Source organism: Oryx dammah, unplaced genomic scaffold (assembly GCF_014754425.2).
Source record: "Oryx dammah isolate SB20612 unplaced genomic scaffold, SCBI_Odam_1.1 HiC_scaffold_11, whole genome shotgun sequence".
Lineage (NCBI taxonomy): Eukaryota > Metazoa > Chordata > Mammalia > Artiodactyla > Bovidae > Oryx > Oryx dammah.
Window position 1 is genome coordinate 34,836,110 of NW_024070195.1, and position 18,686 is coordinate 34,854,795.

An 18,686-nucleotide genomic window follows, 5' to 3' on the forward strand; every position below is an offset into this window, starting at 1 on the left:
CCTGCACGGTAGGTGCTGACTGCCTCAGTGGCCTTAGGGACCCAGTGGTGCCTTTTCCAGGCCTCAATCCAGGTGGCCAGATGTGGCCTCAGGGGAGGGCTGTTCTGCAGGTATCACGGTGCTCTCAGAGGGCTCCCTGTCCCCGCCTCCACTGTCTGCCTCAAGGAGCCAGTTTCTTAATATCGTCTCCATCATTTCCTGCTCGGTGTCTTCCCTGAATGTGGCTAGAAGATGTGGGAGTACTCCCTAATCTGCTGTGGAAACAATTCAATCCTCTCTTAATTCCCAGCGTCATCTGCTGCCCATTAAACCCTGACAGGCCGTCCAGCCTCCTGGAGCCTGTGTCAAGCTTCTTTGCTTAGTGGGTGAGACTTCCCAACCATCTGCCACAGCTGCCCTCCGCCCCCCGGGGTGACTGGGGTGGCTAGTGCCTCAGGGCGGGTCAGCTCCAGCAATGAGGAACCGCTTCTGGAACCTAAATCCCCTCTGGTTCTTTCCAGCATGCCAAGCAACAGTTGTGATTTTTTTTTTTTAATGTGTGTCATGACATGGAAAAGATGGGAAAACTGTGGGATGGAAACTACCCCCACCCTAAACAAAACAAAAACATTGAAACAGGACTAAAAACTTTGATTGCCAGGTGACTCAGTGGTAAAGAATATACCTGCCAAGCAGGAGACACAGGAGACGCGAGTTCAATCCCTGGATTGGGAAGATCCCCTGGAGGAGGAAATGGCAACCCACTCCAGTATTCTTGCCTGGAGGCTATACAGTCCGTGGGGTCACAGAAAGTCGGACACAACAGGAAGGGTTGAATTCCAGACTCCCAGTTGTCTAGAGAGAGAGGTCAGACCTCCCTGGCTTGTGCCCTGGAGGGAAGGTGGAAAGACTGGGTTCGGGGGGAGACAGAGACAGGGGCCCTTGAAAATCACTTCCCTGACTTTACTCCTGACTGCCCTTCCACCTCATCCTACCCCAAGCAGTTCAGAAAGAAGAGGGAAGAATGGCCAGTTCTGGAGCCCAGAAGAGACGCCCGTGTGGGTGGGCTGCTCACGCAGATCTGGGGCTGCTCAGCAAACCTGGAGGAGCTCAGTTAGGATCCTGAGGGTGGCGCTGTTGCTGTGGCCTTCAGGGCTCTCAAACTGATACCAAAGCGCCTGTCCAGCTTTCTCTCCGCACCCTCCACCCATGTGTGGGCAGCTGTTGTTTACAGTGGCTCCCAGTCAGCAGCTGGATTGGGTGGAGAAGGCTTGAACATGGGGGTGTCAAGGGGGTGAGGATGCCTGGCTGTGATTAGAGGACTTCCAGCATCCTTGGTTTTTCCGCTGAGCTGGTCATTCCTGCAGATGGGCGCAGAGTGGAAGGGCATCAGAGGTGGCCCTGGGACTCTTGGCAAGAGTTCAGCAGAGGCTCGTATGGGCACCCCCCACAGCCCGAGCGCTCAAGAGGTCCTGAACCTTGACCTGACTCCAGAGATGGGAGAGACCTGGAGGAAATACCCATTCAGTCGAGGGAGGCTGGTCTATGTCTTGGAAGTTGCCCCACTTTGGTGGGGAGACAGAATTACATGCTCCAGAGAATACTTTGAAAGAAGCATAGCTGTGAAGTCACCTCGCAGGCATTCTTAGCCCATGTTGCTAGCTGGAGACTAACCCCCGCAAAGGGCAGGAACCGAGTTACTATGCACTTCGCTGCTTGGCCTGTCACAGCGCTTGGAGAGAAGGTTAGTAGACAAGCTCAGGTTCTGGATTCAGACCAAGGCCTCCCTGCCTTTTGCCTCCAGAGGGAACTTTGGTATCACCCAGTTCACATGCATCCCTAAAAAAATTAGCCTTCACCCATCATGGAAAATCTTTCATGAAATGAAGATCTGGTATAAAAACAAGTCCTCCTTTTTCTGCAATGAACATGTCTTTCTTATGTAACCTTTGTGACAACATCAAAACAGTTTTTAAAAGATTGAAAGGAAGACAGAAAGACCCTCTTTAAAAGACACTGTGCCCAAACTTTCTCTCACCCCTCAAGGTCTCTCTTTAATTGCCTGTGTTCTCTATAGATTGCCCCAAATTTCACCACCATCCAGAGCCTGTCTCCCGGCAACCGAAGCTCAGAACGTTTCTCCTCTGGATACTGTTCCAGCACTGGTTTCCTCCTGTTAATTAGGCTCTTTGTAATTAGGCTTAATCATCTTATTAGGGACCCCTGCTGATAATAGTCCACTAGCCAGGAATCCCCAGGGAGAATGAATGAGTGTGGGGTGGGGAGGGGGAGGGTGTCAGCCCACTGACCCTAGGGACGTGCTGAGTGGACAGCAATGATCTCAGAGAGGGTGGCCAAGCGAGAAGTGGGGGCAGCTCCCTGCCTCGGTTTTTGCATTTTTATCTTGGACTTTGTCCAAGAAACAGAATCCCAGAAGAGCTGGCTTAAAACAAAACAAAACAAAAAAACCACGTTGTCCTAGAATGGGGAAAACGCTTCTGCCAGACAGTCTCCAGGAGGACAGATGCTGAACCTTACCTCAATGGATTACAGGAGGATTTCGAGGCAGGGAGAGGAAGACTGTGCAAGTGCCAAGCGGCCTGGAGTAAGACCGTGAGTGCACACACGCAACACGGAACACCAGCAGGGACTAGTGGGCTTCACGAGTGCCACTAACACGGACATCAGCACGGACAGCATGTTTTCCATGGCGGCAAGCTTATTTGGAATCTTCTGTCCAAGTGGCCAGATCTGAGACATTCACAATGCCCCTCCTGTTAGGGGCAAATGCTGTTAGGCACTGCATGACTGTCACGATCCCCAAATCACAAGAGAGGAAACTGAGGCTCAGAGAAGTAAATTTGCAGAAGGAGTTAAGTGGCAGAACCAGGTTCACAGCAAACCGTCTCCTGATTAAAGTTGCCCCTTTTTAATCACAGCACAGTGACCTCATTATTTGGGGTGAGCACATTCAGATATTATGTCTATATACCAGGTTTTGGCCTGAGAATGCCGCCCAGGAGACCTGGAGTAGATTCTTGGCCCCATGAGTGATCTGTGATCAGGGCGCAGTAAAGAGCCTGCTACTGTGAGTGTGAGAACGGATGGGCTTGTCTGGCCCCGCCTCTGTCTCTCAGTTCATGGACACCCCTGTCGGACAGACACGCATGCACAGCACAGTCCTGTGTGCTAAACCATGGACCCTAGGACTGATTAGAGGAGCCGTCTCTCAGCGTCTGAGCACATGCTCCCCACCCTGGCCATCAGGGTTTGGGCCAGCACACAGAGGAAAGCTAGAGGCTTTTCCACTTCAATCAGAGACTGGTGGTGTGGAGTGAACACCCCGGGATCAGGAAGACTGGAGGCCCCAACACAGAGCAGCAGCCCTAAAAGCCAACGGAGAAGGGCTTCCTTGCTGGCTCAGTGGTGAAGATGCAGGAGACACGAGTTCCATCCTGGGTCCGGGAAGATTCCACACGGTGAGGAGTAACATGCACTTCAACTACTGAGCCTGTGCTCTAGAGCCTGCAAGCCACAAGTACTGAAGCCTGCTAGCCCTAGAGGGGTGTGAGAAGCCCACACACCGCAACTAGAGAGTAGCCTCTACTCACTGCAACTAGAGAAATTTAAAAAAAAAAAAAAACTCAAACCACCAGAGAGTTGATGGGGAGCAGGCCTCCTTCCCCTATGAGGCTTGAGGGTCCCCCATAACAGATGGTCCTGGAAGTGACTTCTCTTTGTGGGGTTACAACTGGCAGGCCACCTGGGGACATGAAGGGACATCTCACAGGTATACAGACCTGGGGACTTCACACTGTGATTTGGGCAGTAATCCAGTGGTGAGCTTGGTGTGGGGTGGAAGAAAGTATACCCAGTGTGAGGCTGGGTGCTGACCTGAGAAGGCCGCATGGCCCTTGAGTGTCTCATGAGGGTTTAAAGCTGCACTTTGACTGGGGAATAGGGTCCAGCTGAAGATGGAAAGTATTCTTACTCATCTCATTGGGAGGGGTTTCATCAGCAAAATGTCCCCTAACCGACATCCCTGGTGGCCCAGTCATTAAGAATCCGCCTGCCAATACAGGAGACGTGGGTTTGACCCCTGGTCTGGGAAGATTCCACTTGCCTTTCAGGCAGCTAAGCCTGTGCACAACTACTGAGCCTGCAAGCCCTAGAGCCCGCATTCCACAACAAGAGAAACTACTGTAATGAGAAGCCTATACACTGAAACTAGAGAAAGTCTATGCGCAGCAACAGACTCAGCACAGCAAAAAAAAAAAAAAAAAGTGTTCCCTAACTTCCTAACTGAGATGCAACCTGGAGCTGCACAGACTGGACCTGCATCAGGGCAGAACAAAACTCTCCTTATACGTCTGACGTCTGTCAGGGGACTCGATTGGTGTGACATGTCCCTGTCGTGTTCCACGTATACCATCGCCTCTCTGACCTCTCTTTACTGTTTTGATGGATACCTAAAAGGAACCATGACTCCTCTGTGGTTGTTCAATTGTTGGTCCATCCTTTCTGTTTCACTCTTTCTGTCTCTGCCTCTGGACAGTGGGAGCAGATGAGAGCCAGGACCCCAAGTTCTTGAATGTTGGAAGAATTTTGAGGAATGATGATGAAAATACTCCAGAGCCTGAAATCCCACCAACCTCCTCTGCTCACATCCACTCTAGGAGAATTTCACCAAAGCCCTGGCCCTACTTCTCCTCCCTGTCACGATGGTTTGGACAACCAGAGATGTCCTGGTCTCTAGAACCAGTGGAAGATGCTTCCTTCTGCTGAGGATTAATTAGAAAGCTGCTTTGCCTTTAGAGAAATTTGCAAACTAAAGGAGTCAGGTGGTGATTTTTAGAGACCTGGACCAGCCCTGATGTGGAGAGTGTATTCTGTACTGGAGCCAGAGCTCTTGGCTTAAGGACCCCTCAGGGAGTCCCACGGAGAAGGTGTTTATTTCAGAAATCTGAGCTGACATCACCAAGTCACATATTTTCTCAAGGATCCTAGGATCTTCACCTCCTGCTTGCCGGGCATGGTTTCACCTAATCAACTGATTCAGGCCGAATCTTTTGAGGGAAGAAGCAATTCAGGTTTTCTATACTTCAGCCCCTCAGTGAACCATAGCAAAATGGAAATCTTGGGATTGTCCTACTTGGAAGGAAAAATACTATGGTTTGGAGATTACAGCTTTGAAAAGTAGAAGCCTGTCAAAGTCCCAGACATATACCATCCAAAGAATCAGAGATATAGGGAATTCAAAAAATTAGAATGAGGCTGAGTTTTCTGCTAACCAGCCACAGAAATTGAGCCTTCTCTGCAGCCCACAGAAATAGGACTTCCCTTGGAAATAGACCAGGACCATTCCCTGATTGTCTGCGGTTCCTACTTTGACATGAATGGCAAGCTCATCCATGAGGCAGATACACCAGCCTGACACATCTGGGCCTCTTCCTCATTGGTTTGCAGGTTTATCAGGAAACGGTCCCTCCCAGCCTCATCTGCCTTCCCTCTGCTGGAATCCTGTAGCTGAGCCATACCAGATTACTGCTTATTCCTTGAACACCTCCATTTCCTCATCTGTAAAATGAGTAGGAGTAATATCAATCTTATAGGGTTGTCTGTAGAAGCAAATGACTAGTATCTTCAAGGGTCTTAGAACCTGGCATATAGTAAGCACTTATAAGTATTAGCTTTTCTCCCCACTAGTGTCTTGCATGTGTGTGCTCAGTTGCTCAGCTGTGTCCTATTCTTTGCGACCCCATGGACTGTACCCACCAGGCTTCTCTGACCATGGAGTTTTCGAGGCAAGAATACTGGAGTGGGTTGACATTTCCTACTCTGGGGGATCCTCTCCACCCAGCAATCTAAATATCTAACAAATATCTGCTGAATAAGTGAATAAAATGTATCCTCTCACTACTTGGCTCTGACTGTGCACTCGCCACTTCTGCTCCCCAGAATTCCCATCCATCTCCTTTTTAAATATTTATTTTATTTATTTTTTATTTGGCTGCACCAAGTCTTAGTTGTGGCATGTGGGATCTTTAGCTGTGGTACGTGGGATCTAGTTCCCTGACCAGAGACTGAACCTGGGCTCCCTGCGTGGGGAGTGCAGAGCCTTAGCCACTGGACCATCAGGGAAGTCCTTCCATCTCATTCTTGCCCGACTTGCTTCTGTGTCTTTTAAAACCCTGCTCAGGTGTTTCCTCTTCCTGGAAGCCTTCCCAGCTTCTCTTGAGTCTGGTGTTCCTCCTTTGTGCCCCACAAGCACCCAACCCCTGCCCTCATCCTTGCAGTCATCCCCTTGAATGCACTGGCTCCTGATTTTCTCCCCACTAGACTGCTGAGTCCAGCACGCACAAGGAGCACTGCCTACATGAATACTTGCCCTCCCTAATTATATTAAAACTGTAGCTAAAATATGCTGAGTGCTCACGATTTTCCAGTTACTAGGAGATTGGAATTATCTTCTTTAACCTTCACAAAAGTCCTTTAAGAGGTGGAGACACTCCAGAATTATTCCCATTCATAGGTAAAGAAATCAAGTCTTAGGTTCAGTAACTTGCCAAGTCAAGGCCACAGCTAAGCTTTAAACCCAGGTGGCAGGGTTGTTAACCATTACACTGCACTGGCTTTTAGTTCAGAAAGAAGAAGTGCAGTGTGGGTATTTACATGTCATACACTGAACAGTTGTAGTTTGTAACTTCACTAAGTGAACCAGCATCTACAAGTGGGAAGAACTGGGCTGTTTTTTTATGCAGTTTGTGTTTTGTTGTAGGTTCGGACAAGTGGACCTCCCTAGAAAGAAAACTGTTTAATAAAGCACTAGCCACTTACAGCAAAGACTTTATTTTTGTACAGAAGATGGTAAGCATGCTTTTTCCCACTGTTCTCTTGAAACCAAATTTGGGAAGTTGTGCACCTAAAGATACATATAGAATTATTTTATTGCTGGTTTAAGACTGTCACCAAAACAATGTCTTCCATCTTGGGTTGGTAAAGGATGGTATTTGTTATGGATGGCGGGGCCCTGGTGTTGAGGAGGTGGGGGGAGGAGGGCATAGATTATTTGGATGTGGCAGTGGTATGGAGGGGTATTTTTATCTCAATAAAGATGTGTGATTTATACATTCTATCAGAATAAAACAAGCTTGGGGCTGCTGGTTCACAATTTATAAAATTTATTTCATGTGTGTTTGACAGATCTGTCGTGTTTCTGACAGAACATGGTGGGAGGAGGGGGGATCCAGAGAAGGGAGAATATGAGCCCCGCCCCTAGCTGGTAGCAGAGTTTCTGCTGTGGGGCCCCTGATCATAAGGACAGTAATAATAGCAATAAAATGTTACATATATAGCATCTCACAGCAAAAGAGAGTTCTGTCACCAAGATGAAATAGCATTTTGTCCAGCACATAATAAATGTAATAGGCCTTAATTGGCCGAGAGGTGGTTTAGGCTAAAAGTTATAATGATTCAGTGTTTTAGCAAACCGATGAATGATGGAACCATACTTGAGTTATTAAGGTCATGAAAATGCTCAGGTCCAAGGAGAACAGGGTCTCAGACGACAACTACCGCTGGCTCTGGGCTGGGCCTCAGTGTTGTCCTGGGTTCCTGTCTCCTGTCCTTAACCCTGGGCCTTGAGTGAATGAGAATCGCAAATAGGTGCAGTTTTTCTCCGACTTGCCTCCATCTGCAGATCTGAATTCGCACCCACCTTACTCTGTCTTGGAGGCCACCGCACTCTTTGCTGCCCTGTGTTCCAGCAGCTCCCGTCTGTCCTGAGTCACCCCTCCTGTCCTAGGCTTTATTATTTCTTAAAGGTCCCACACCTTGTTGACTGATGATGGATTCACATGACGTGCTCACCAGTTAATTCAGGATTTTAAATCAGGATTCTCTGGGACACTGTCTTCCCTCCCTGGGCAACTCTAATGTAGAAATTCACTGTATCAGGTGTGTGTAAAGGGGGCAACTTTGAGGAGACCAGATGTCTGGAAGGTGCCCTTTTCACTCTCACTGTGTGGGTGGCCTTCTTTCTGCACCCAATGGGACAGCCAGCCTGCCTCCAGAAAACTCACATTATTGAACCCCACTTTGAGCTTAGAGAACTGTGAACTAAACAAAGGAATTTTTTTCTCTTTAAAACACATTTACCTTTGCCCCTTTAGGGGAGAACAGGACAAGGCTTGTTTTCTGCAAACACTAAGCTCTTGTCATCATAACTTTTGCCTTATATTCCTGTTCGATTACTAAGGAACACTTTTCATAAATAGATTTTGAAGGTCAGCAACTCAGAGAGCCAAACTCAGTCAAGCATTTGAAAAAGCATGCTGCTTTGTGGGTTTAAAAAGGGAGGGAGCTCGCTATGGATGGTTGTGGAAAAATTCTCCAAGCCCTCTTGTGAAAAAGTCAAGATGCAGAACAGTACATATAGTGTACGTACTACCTTGTGTGAGGCAAAATGGTGGGGAGGAATATATTTTTGTGTTGTTGGTATACAAGTAGAAAAATTCTGGAACATCCCCCAAGATATGAACAAGGGAGGCTAGCTGAGTTGCAGGGGTGGGGAGGGAACGGATGAATGGATGGCTGGAGAACAGGGCTGGGAAGGAGATTTTCCACGCTGTACATGTTTTTATTTAACTGCGTAAACTTCCTACCTATTACAAACTTAAAATTGCATGAAAACTGGTTGCCTTGCACCCTGCCCACCGCTGGAGCTGATCTTAAGATGGTTTTCCCGGCAGGTGAAGTCCAAGACGGTGGCTCAGTGTGTGGAGTACTATTACACGTGGAAAAAAATCATGAGGTTGGGGAGGAAACACCGGACACGGCTCTCAGAAATCATTGACGACTGTGTGGTGAGTGAAGGCGCCCGAGTGCTGTTTCCACGGGCCCCACCCCCACCCCACGCCCAGGTTCATAAGTGGCTAGTGTTTGGCTTGGCTTTACTGCCAGGCAGCTGTGGTGAGTAGGTGATGGGCCAGTTCCCAGTCAGGATTCAGGCCTTGACTTCCTGGGATAACTAGGCAAGGGAAGGGCAGCTTCCAGTTTGACCTGCAGCCCAGTAATCGGTTAAGGAGGTGAGGGCTGGCTTGAGTTCTGGCAGGTAGGTGCCAGGGGAGTTAAACTGTAGTGGTCTCAGCCTTGATGTGTGTGGTTTTTAAGAGGCACTCTGGTGTCCTGGGATAGCCCTTCCTGATCTCTCCACAATAGTTCTCCTCACCAGGAACTAACATGCCTTAGAACAGGGGTCCCCAACCTCTGGAATCTTAATGCCTGGTGATGTGAGGTGGAGCTGGTGTAATAATAATAGAAATAAAGTCCACAATAAATGTAATGTGCTTAAATCATCCCCAAACCATTCCCTTACCCCACCCCTAGTCTGTGGAAAAACTCTTCCACGAAACCGATCCCTGGTGCCAAAAAGGTTGGGGAGCCCTGCCTTAGGAAGACGAAGGTTCTGGGATTTTACACAGCTTCTATGAAGCATGCACAAGAAGCAGCTTTGACCTCTAGATGGCGCCAGGAACCCTCCATCATTGGCGAGCTGGTTAGCAGTGTGTGGATTATTCTGGTCCTCACATCACCATTTATCCTTAATATCGATTTCCATCATTAGCAGACAAATCCAAAGTTGTCTGCAGATGAAGATGAAGAACCTACTAAAGGCGTCACAAGAACGAAATCTTCTCCATACCCCTTATTTGTGGCTTTGGAAATGGCTATTGCTTTCGTCCTTGTGGTTAACTCTCTTCTCTGCATCCATAGCCAAGGAAAATCTTGCATGTTGTGGCAAACACGTACGTGTATGTAGAAATTATGTCTTACAACAGATTACTAAACTCCAGCCTGCAGCCTTTAAGGAAGTGGTTTCAAATTCATAAATAGCATGAAATTTACCGTTACGCTTTCATTCCCAATTGTCTCCATGCACAAGTGTTCCTAGCACATCTGCAGGTTGGTGTCTTTCACAGACACCAACACGTAGCACTTCGTACGTTCCAGGCACTGTGCTAGGAGGGGCCTGACGCATGATGGCTCATTTACTCCTCGTACCAATTCTGTGAGGTGGGAACCGGAGGCAGAGGGCCTAGGTAACTTAGCCATGGTCAAAGGCTGGTGAGTGTGTTGTCTGGGACTGACTCCCCTGTGTAACACTCAGGAGCAAGCAAATGCTAATCCTCTTACAGAAGGGTAAAAACATCCATGCATGTATGTGGCCTCAGCCGTGTCCAGCTCTTTGCGACCCCCTGAACTGTAGCCTGCCAGGCTCCTCTGTCCATGGACTTCTCCAGACAAGAATACTAGAGTGAGTTGCCATTTCCTACTCTAGGGGTTCTTTCGAATCCAGGGATCAAGCTCATATCTCTTGCGTCTCCTGCACTGGCAGGTGGATTCTTTACCATTGAGCCTTCTGGGAAGTAAAACCACCTGGAGTCATTAGGGTTTCAAAGCCTGAGTTCCTAACTAAGAATTTGATCCCAGCTACAAAATATAAACACATATATACAGTTATATGTGGACTCAAATATTAAAAAAAAAATAGACATCTGTAGAATACAATGGTATTGCCATTTATTTGATGAGAGATGGCAGTATTCTTATGATCAAGACTTGTTGGACTGGCTTAAGTAGTGATGCCTTATATCTAAATAGCCTTTTTCTCATCTGTGGCTAATGTTTAAAAAAGCAGTGTGATCTCTTCTGGTTGAATCCGCTAAAAGAAATTGAGTCCTCGCTGTGTCTGTAGTGCTGTAGGTGAGCCAGAGCTGCTGACTGGCCTTGGCCCCTGCCCCAGGGCATATGTTACCATTTGGAAGACGTGGCATACCCGAAGAGAAAGCTTACGGTGAACTTCAAGTCTTTAAAAACACTGTGAGATGAGACCCAGAAAATATTAGATATGACCTTTAGTAATTCTCTCTTATCCAGCTCTTCCAGTCTTCAGGCAGAAGGTTGAGGCCCAGCAAGGGGAAGGGGCTTGCCCACGGTCACACAGAGCATTGCTTTCCGAGGGGGTACACAGTAAATGAGGAAGCACCAAGACGCCCGGCCTGGGAGACCTAAGACCTGGCCCCTAAGATTACCGACCTATAAAATAGGGCTGATGGTTTAGATAATCTGGACGGTCCCTTCCAATTCTGGAATGTTCAGAGTCATGTTTTGGAGGAGAGCAAAATCAGAGGATATGGTTTCCTAAGGCAGACCTTTGGCTTGGGTATTACCAAGTGCTCAGGACTGTGCCTGGCATAATGTCAGCACTCAGTAAATGTTTGTTGAGTGAATGAATGAAAATTTTTCCCAGCTAGGAGTCACTCTGGGTCATGGGAGCAATCCCTCTATGAGCTCCCCGGGAGGAGATGGGGTGAACCAGGGGGTTCTGAGCAGAGGAGGACTGCTGAAGACGGTGTCACTACCGGAGACAGAAGCGCCATCTGGGGCCAGCAGGCCTTCACAGGTGGGTGGAAAGGCCCGAGCCAGTGTGTAGCCTCAGACCCAGGAGGAAAGGTTAAGATGGCACTCGAGGCACCCCACCTTCTTGGGATTATATGCCAGGGGCTGGTATTAAGCTGGGTCAGGTGTGCCACACCTGTGACCTGTGAGGTTAGAGAGAACAAAAAGCCATGTGCATAGGTGACTCAGCGCCTGTTTGTTTTAGCTGTGCTGGCTCTTTGTTGCTGCACTCAGGCTTTCTCTAGTTGTGGCAAGTGGGGCCTTCTCTCTAGTTGTGATGCCCAGGCTTCTCATTGCAGGGGGCTTGTCTTGTTGCAGAACATGGGTCCTAGAGCGTGTGGGCTCAGTAGTTATGGCACACGGGCTTAGTTGCTCTGCAGCCTGTGGAATCGTCCCAGATCAGGGCTCGAACCCATGTCCCCTGCATTGGCAGGCAGATTCTTAGCAACTGGACCACCAAGGAAGTCCCACAGTCCACCTTCTGAGGGTAGGTTGCCAAGTGGAGATAAAAACTAGGACCAGGCAAGGACAGAGAGGGTGTAGGAAGCACCATCCTAGGAGGGGGTCCTGCTCTCGGTCCTCAGGGCCTACCTGGGTAGCTCTCCTGACCATGTGTGTTCAGTAATTTATTAAAGGGACAGGTGACTGTATTCCCCCTGGAAGGAGCACAGTCCGAAGCTCAGGGACTTTCCCAGGGAAAAGGGTGATGAAGGAGGATGGGGAGTGACTGCTCTTGAGGGGGGAGGAGGTCAGCATAGCATATCACTCACCTCGCAGGTGACTTGACTTCTGGCCTGAGACCATCACATGCCTTCCTCTCCCACTCTTTTGGGCAGAAGAGGGGGCCAAGATGTGCTCTGCTGAGGAGGTGGGAGGGAAGTGCTGACCATACTGTCCTGTCTCCTACCCAGGCTCCTGCCCCAACTCAGGGTGAATCCGTGGGTCTGACTAGGAGCAAAATTCAGCTCAATGCAAGAAACCAGCTGAGAAATGTAACTGACTTCAGAAGACAGCAGTCAGGGCACCAAGAGCACAGCTCCCCCAGGTCCCCAGCCTGAGTTCCCTGTGGCGGGGTCCTCTGACAAGGGGCCTAGGAAACATCCCTCTTCCCTTTGACACAGAAAAGCAGCTGGTTTTAATGGTTTTGAGAGGTTTAAAAGCTCTTTGTTTGAACTGAAAATCTAAGCCATGCCCAGATGGACAGATGTGCGTCTGTGGACATGTGCAGGCAGGCAAGGAGCAGAGGCTGAGATTTTACAATCAGACAGTACAGGATTTAAATCTCAATTCAGCTTCTTTACCAGCTGTGTACTCTTGGGAAAATCAGTTCTCTGGCAAATTTCTTATTTGTTTAAAAAATAAAAACTTGTAGGGGATTCCCTGGTGGTCCAGTGGTTAAGATTCCATGCTTTCACTGCCAAAATGCTGAGGGCCCAGGTTCAGTCCCTGGTCAGAGAACTAAGATCCTGCAAGCTGCATGTCATTGCCCACCCACCCCCCCAAAACAAAACAGAGGGAAAAAATAAAATAAGAAGAAAAAAAATATGCAGAGATTTTGTGAGAACTAGCTGTGTGTGTGTGTGTGTATGTGTGTGTATGTAGTCCCTGATCCAAAGCAAGCCTTCATTGTGTTGTCATCACCAACATCTTTCACTGGTGACTGTAGCACTCAAATTTGTGTCATTGAAGAAATTTGGATTGTTGAGCATCTGTCTTGTAAATTTCTCATAATATACCAATGCCATTTGCAGGCCTGAGAAATAAAAATCTCCTCAACAAATTCTTACTTGGACTCTCAAAGTTTTGAGCCCCTTGTGTAATATATAACCATCTCTTGGCCCTGTATTTGCCTACCTTTCTACCAGGTTTGAAATATTACCAAATGTTTCCTTTTCACAATACATCAGGAAATGGCCAACTTGTTGATACAGAGTCCTACATGTTAGGGTTTCATCCTGTCTTTGCATCTATTAGTCACCTTGGTGAGCCCTTTGGCTTGATGATAAATCATTTTGTGAACATGCATAGATTGCCATTTGAATTAAAACCTGTCTGCATTCCTGAGACATATATAATCACAGGACAGTATAATTTAGTCTGTTATTTAATGGCTCTATGGAACTTTTTTTCTAAGAGCTTTTAAGCCCAAACAGTGGCACGGTGAGAAAATTGTAATTATAACAACTGCCATGAAATAAATGCCATTGTCATTGAAAGTTACTGTGTAATTTACTTTAAATGGTGAGCTGTAGGCCCTGGTCTGCTTAATAACCTGATACTTGACACCACAAAGTTCCAGTTCTGTAAAGGAATGGAGTGAACCCATGGGGTTTGACATAACATGGTTTTACCTGAAATTCTTGAGATTGGAAGGTGGTGGATTCATATGAGACTAAGGCCATTTAAGTGAAATCAACCTGTCTGTTCTAAACTAGTAAGAGACTGTAAGTTTATACCACAAATAACTCTGTAAAATAAATTAAGCCTATATCTGAATTCACTGAAGTCTTTCAGCAAATGTAATCATTACTGAGTAATCTTAATTGGTAAGTCACTTCAGTTGTGTCTGACTCTGTGCAACCCCATAGATGGCAGCTCACCAGGCTCCTCTGTCCCTGGGATTCTCCAGGCAAGAATACTGGAGTGGGTTGCCATTTCCTTCTCCAATGCATGAAAGTGAAAAGTGAAAGGGAAGTCGCTCAGTCGTGTCCGACTCTTCGCGACCCCATGGACTGCAGCCTACCAGGCTCCTCCGTCCATGAGATTTTCTAGGCAAGAGTACTGGAGTGGGGTGCCATTGCCTTCTGGGATACTTTCTTAAGTATACCCTATTAATACATGGTCTCAAATAGGCATATATATCATACTGTGAGTCAGTGAGTATTAGTGGCTCAGTCATGTCCAACTTTTTGCAATCCCATGGACTGTAGCCTGCCAGACTCCTCTGTCCACGGAATTCTCCAGGCAAGAATACTGGAGTAGGTAGCATTCTCTTTAAGGGATCTTCCTGACTCAGGGATTGAACCCGGGTCTCTCACACCATAAGCAGATTCTTTACCGTCTGAGCCACCAGGGAAGCCCCATATACCATGTTAAATAAGGCTAAAACTGAAAGAGTAAGGAGTGTGCTAAATGCCCATGTTACTGGGATTGTCTTTCACTCTCATCTCCAGTCCAAACTGGAAAAAGAAAGCTGGTGGTGTCTGGATCCCAGGAGTCTGGCTTCCGGGTTCTAAGACTCATAGGCTCAACCAGCATTACATCACTGGCCAGGGTGAACCAAACTGGAGCCCACTTGCTTCAAGCAGTGGGTGTGCAGAGAGCCCAGTAGAAACCAGTGACCCATCAGGGTGGGAGGCAGCTGGCCAACCCCTCTTGTTTCCTCATTTGTTAAACAGGCGGACTGCTTACAGTCTATCCAGTGACATTGCAAGTGTGAAAGCACTTCACACACCATGAAGTGCTGAAAAACAGAAGCTGAAGTGAGGTTGCTGGAACACAGAGTTTGCATCCTTGGTCCTCAGTCCTTCTAGGCCCTAGGAGCAAGCCCTCCTCAGCCCCCCTCCTCATGCGGATGGAGATTGCAAACTAGGGCACTCAGTTCAATAAAAGGGCCGCCCAGGTTCCTACCCTCCCTCCCAGCCCACCCAGTACCTCCTCCAGGCTGCTCCGTTAACTGTCTTGTTAACTTCAAGGATGGTCAGGATCTTCTGCGTAATTCATCTTGTTGCTCTTCTGAAGTAGATGGAGGGGACACGGTTGCAGAGAAGATAATTATTCACAGAAATATTTTTCTTGTTCTTTTTTATAGAGTGCCTCTGAAAGGTATTTCTTCAAGAGCCTATGACTAGAAATAAACAAAAAAAAAAAAATGAGAAGTAAAAGGAAATATCCAATCCCCTTCCATTTCTGCCCCTTTTCAGAGCCATTGTGGTTCACTCTTTGATCCTATATTCTGACAAGAACAGAGCAGGAGCACATCAGAATGCCATGGGTCACGTGCCTGACAAAGGTCATATCTATATGTTGGGCGTCTTGCAAGGAAGTATGATAGAAAGCCTTTGAAAACGAATCATGGGAGGAGGGGACATGTGTATACCTATGGCTGATTCATGTTGTATGGTGGAAACGAACACAATAGTAAAAAGCATTTATCCTTCAATTAAAAATAAATTAATTAAACAAACAAACAAACATGGGGACTTCCCTGGTGATCCAATGGCTAAGACTCCACGTTCCCAATGCAGGGGGCCCAGGTTTGATCCATGGTCAGGGATCAAGCCTGCAACTAGAGAGCCCTCGAGCCACAACAAAGACCGAGTGCAGCCAAAATAAGTAGTAAGCTTAAAAAAAATAATGATAGGGCTTTGGTCTCTGCCCAATGATTTCCACCGTGTCATTTCTGCTTGAAAACCCTTCTCACTCCCCTGGAAGGCAGAGCAGCTACAAGTGGGGCAGCCTGCCTGGGTTTTTGTTGATGTCATGTTCTGCTGGTCTCCAATAAGGGGGAGAAACTCTACATAGAAAAATCTCTCGTGTCTGCCTTAGCATACTTTTTTATAAGTGATGAGGGGACCCAGAGTGGGCCTCGGGGACTTGGTTGCTCTCAGAATTCCAGGTGTCCAGTGACCAAACTTGTCCCTCCTGAGAGGCCTCTGCCGGCCACTCCCTCATGCACAAAGATGCCGACACAGCCCCAGCATCCAGGCCCTCTCTCCTTCGCTGGCCCCTGGGTTCTGTTCATTACTAAAAATGTCATTTGGGGGGGGGTTCCCCCTTTCTCTTGTATTCCCTTAACACCAGACGAGTGAAGAAGATGAAGAGGTAGAGGAGGAGGAGGATCTGGAAGAAGACAGGAAATCCACAAGAGAAGAGGAGAGTGAATTGCCCAAGTCCCCGGAGCCGCCGCAGGGCCCGGTCCTGGCTCCCGCAGAGGGGCCGCCCCTGCAGGCCTTGGGCCAGCCCTCAGGCTCCTTCATCTGTGAAATGCCCAACTGTGGGGCGGTAAGTGTCTCCACGTCCTCTGAGGCTCTGGGACTGGTGAGAGCTGTGCGTACAGCCGGCTTAAAGTGATGATGCCTTTTACAAAGGAGGGTGTTTTTCCAGCAGTGAAAGCTGGGCAGAGAGAATCTACATGGCCATGCTTTTCTCTTTCATCCATTTACTTGTTTGGCCCACAGATATTTCTGGAGTCAAGCAGAGTCAAACACTGTGCCACATGCTCAGAGGACACAAGTCCTTTCCTGGCCTCAGGAAGCAGGTGATTCAGGCTCTGCAGAGGCCTTGGCCTCCAGAACTCACACTTCCTGTTTCGTGGTGCCTCCCTACTGCTCTGAGCTGTCCTGGAAACATGCATTGGAATGCCGTGGGAGAGCCCCCAGAGAAGGAGTCTCCTTTTATGGCATAATTACAAAGATTTGGCTGAAGTTTATCTTTGTACTCTTTGAGGGAAGCAAAAAAAAAAAAAGATTTACTAAGCAAATTAATCATGTAAACAGGCTGAAAGCGTGTCTGTTTAATTACTTAACCTAGTACTTTTTATTAAGTACGTTAGAAGCATCATCTTGCTAAAATAAAACCCAGTTCACCATTTGATCATTCGTAGTGCTAAAGCCTTACAGAATCTGTACTGGCTGAGGTAAGACTCACTGTGTGTTTTGAAGAATAGATTTTTTAAATTGTTAACTTTGGACTGTCAATCATCCACTGGTCTCCTGTGAAGTGAAAGTCACTCAGTTGTGTGTGACTCGTGCGACCCCATGGGCTGTAGCTCTGTCCATGGAATTTTCCAGGCAAGAATACTGAAGTGGGTTGCCATTTCCTTCTCCAGGCCAGTGGTCTCCTACTCATCTGAGTTGCTGAGCTTTTCCCAAATCAGGTTTCTTAAAGCTGTACACAACTGTACAGGCAAGTTCTAGAGGTATTATGAAAAAAAAAATTAGAATATATGATTCGTTTCATATGAAGCCCTGTTTCCCCCAAGTTAGTGCTTATCTCTGCTTGTGTGTTACATAGGATAACACTCTTTTCCAGAGTGTATTGAATGCTGTTTATTGAGTCTGTCACTTAGCTGAAGATAGCAGCAGTCTTTCAAATATTTTAGACTCTAAAGCTGAAATTTACTTGATTCACATCTAAGAAAAAAATTAAGAAGTAAAAAAGATATATACACCTTGCATTGCCTTTGAAGAGAACATAAATTGCTAGTTTTATGTTTTTGATGTTTCTGTCTTTGATGTTTAAAGACCTAGAGGCTTCACTCCATCATTACCGTACTGTATAGAACACTTCCATTCAAAAAGTGACTTTAAATGACGGTATTTTTGGTGAATTTGTTTAGAAATTGGTTGCTTTCTCAGTTCACAGTTTGGGTCTACAGTAAATTCTTTCCTGTGAGGGGAATCATCTTTTACTTTACCCAATCAAAAATGCTCAGCGGGATGAATGTTTTTTCATGACTTCAAAAAAACAACAACGGGGAAAAGAAGTGTGTTGGTTTTATTCGTTGCCTAACCTTGGAAGTTTTGGTTGCTAAATCAACCAAAGATTTTTTTCCCTGCAAGACTATAAACAGAACTCATGAACTTAACACAGCAACTGTCTGTTGCTGGGTGGTTCAGTGAGTACTCACATTAGCTGGTGCATTTAGCGATTTGGAAGTCAGGGCTCTAGGAATTCAGGGGGTGGATCACTTCCCTTTACAGCAGTGAATCTCACTGGGGAATGATCTTGTTCCCCATGAACGTGGCAGTGTCCAGGGGGAGACATTTTTGTCACATCTGGGGAGGTGCTCCTGACATCTGGTGGGTGGAGACCAGGGATGCTGCTAAACACCCCATGATACAAAGGACAGCCCCACAACAAACAGTCATCCAGCCCAAAATGTCAGCAATACTGAGGTTGGGAAACCATGCTTTACGGCAAGCTTCCAAAGACTGTCGTTTCCCTTTTTATCATCCTGCAGTGAAATTTGGGGGTCTGAAATGTGGCTTCAGCACTGGGCTACTGACTGGGGCTTAGATATAACATAGAATAGAGCAGAGTGGCTAATCTGTGTTTTCAGAGCTGTGTCTCTTAGGGTTCTAGGGATTCCTAGGGGAGATAGAACTGAACAAATAGACCCAGTTCTGGAATGCTGTCTCTTTCAGCCAGAGCACCTCTGCTGATAACTTTGAGCTTTTGAATAAGATTTTTTAAGTAAAAAGAAAAAAAGGAAAGAGGAGAGAAAAATAAAGGGAAAAAAGTGG

At 47.1% G+C, this 18,686-nt stretch overlaps 1 protein-coding gene across 1 annotated transcript in view; it reads left to right on the forward strand.

Moving 5' to 3' along the window:
• The window catches only part of TRERF1 (transcriptional regulating factor 1), a 207,427-nt gene that overhangs the window by 181,279 nt on the left and 7,462 nt on the right, over window positions 1-18,686 (forward strand). Inside the window, exons 14-16 of the mRNA XM_040249682.1 lie at window positions 6,758-6,846; window positions 8,730-8,843; window positions 16,243-16,443. Of these exons, the coding sequence (XP_040105616.1) occupies window positions 6,758-6,846; window positions 8,730-8,843; window positions 16,243-16,443 (404 nt within the window). The remainder of the gene's footprint in view (window positions 1-6,757; window positions 6,847-8,729; window positions 8,844-16,242; window positions 16,444-18,686) is intronic.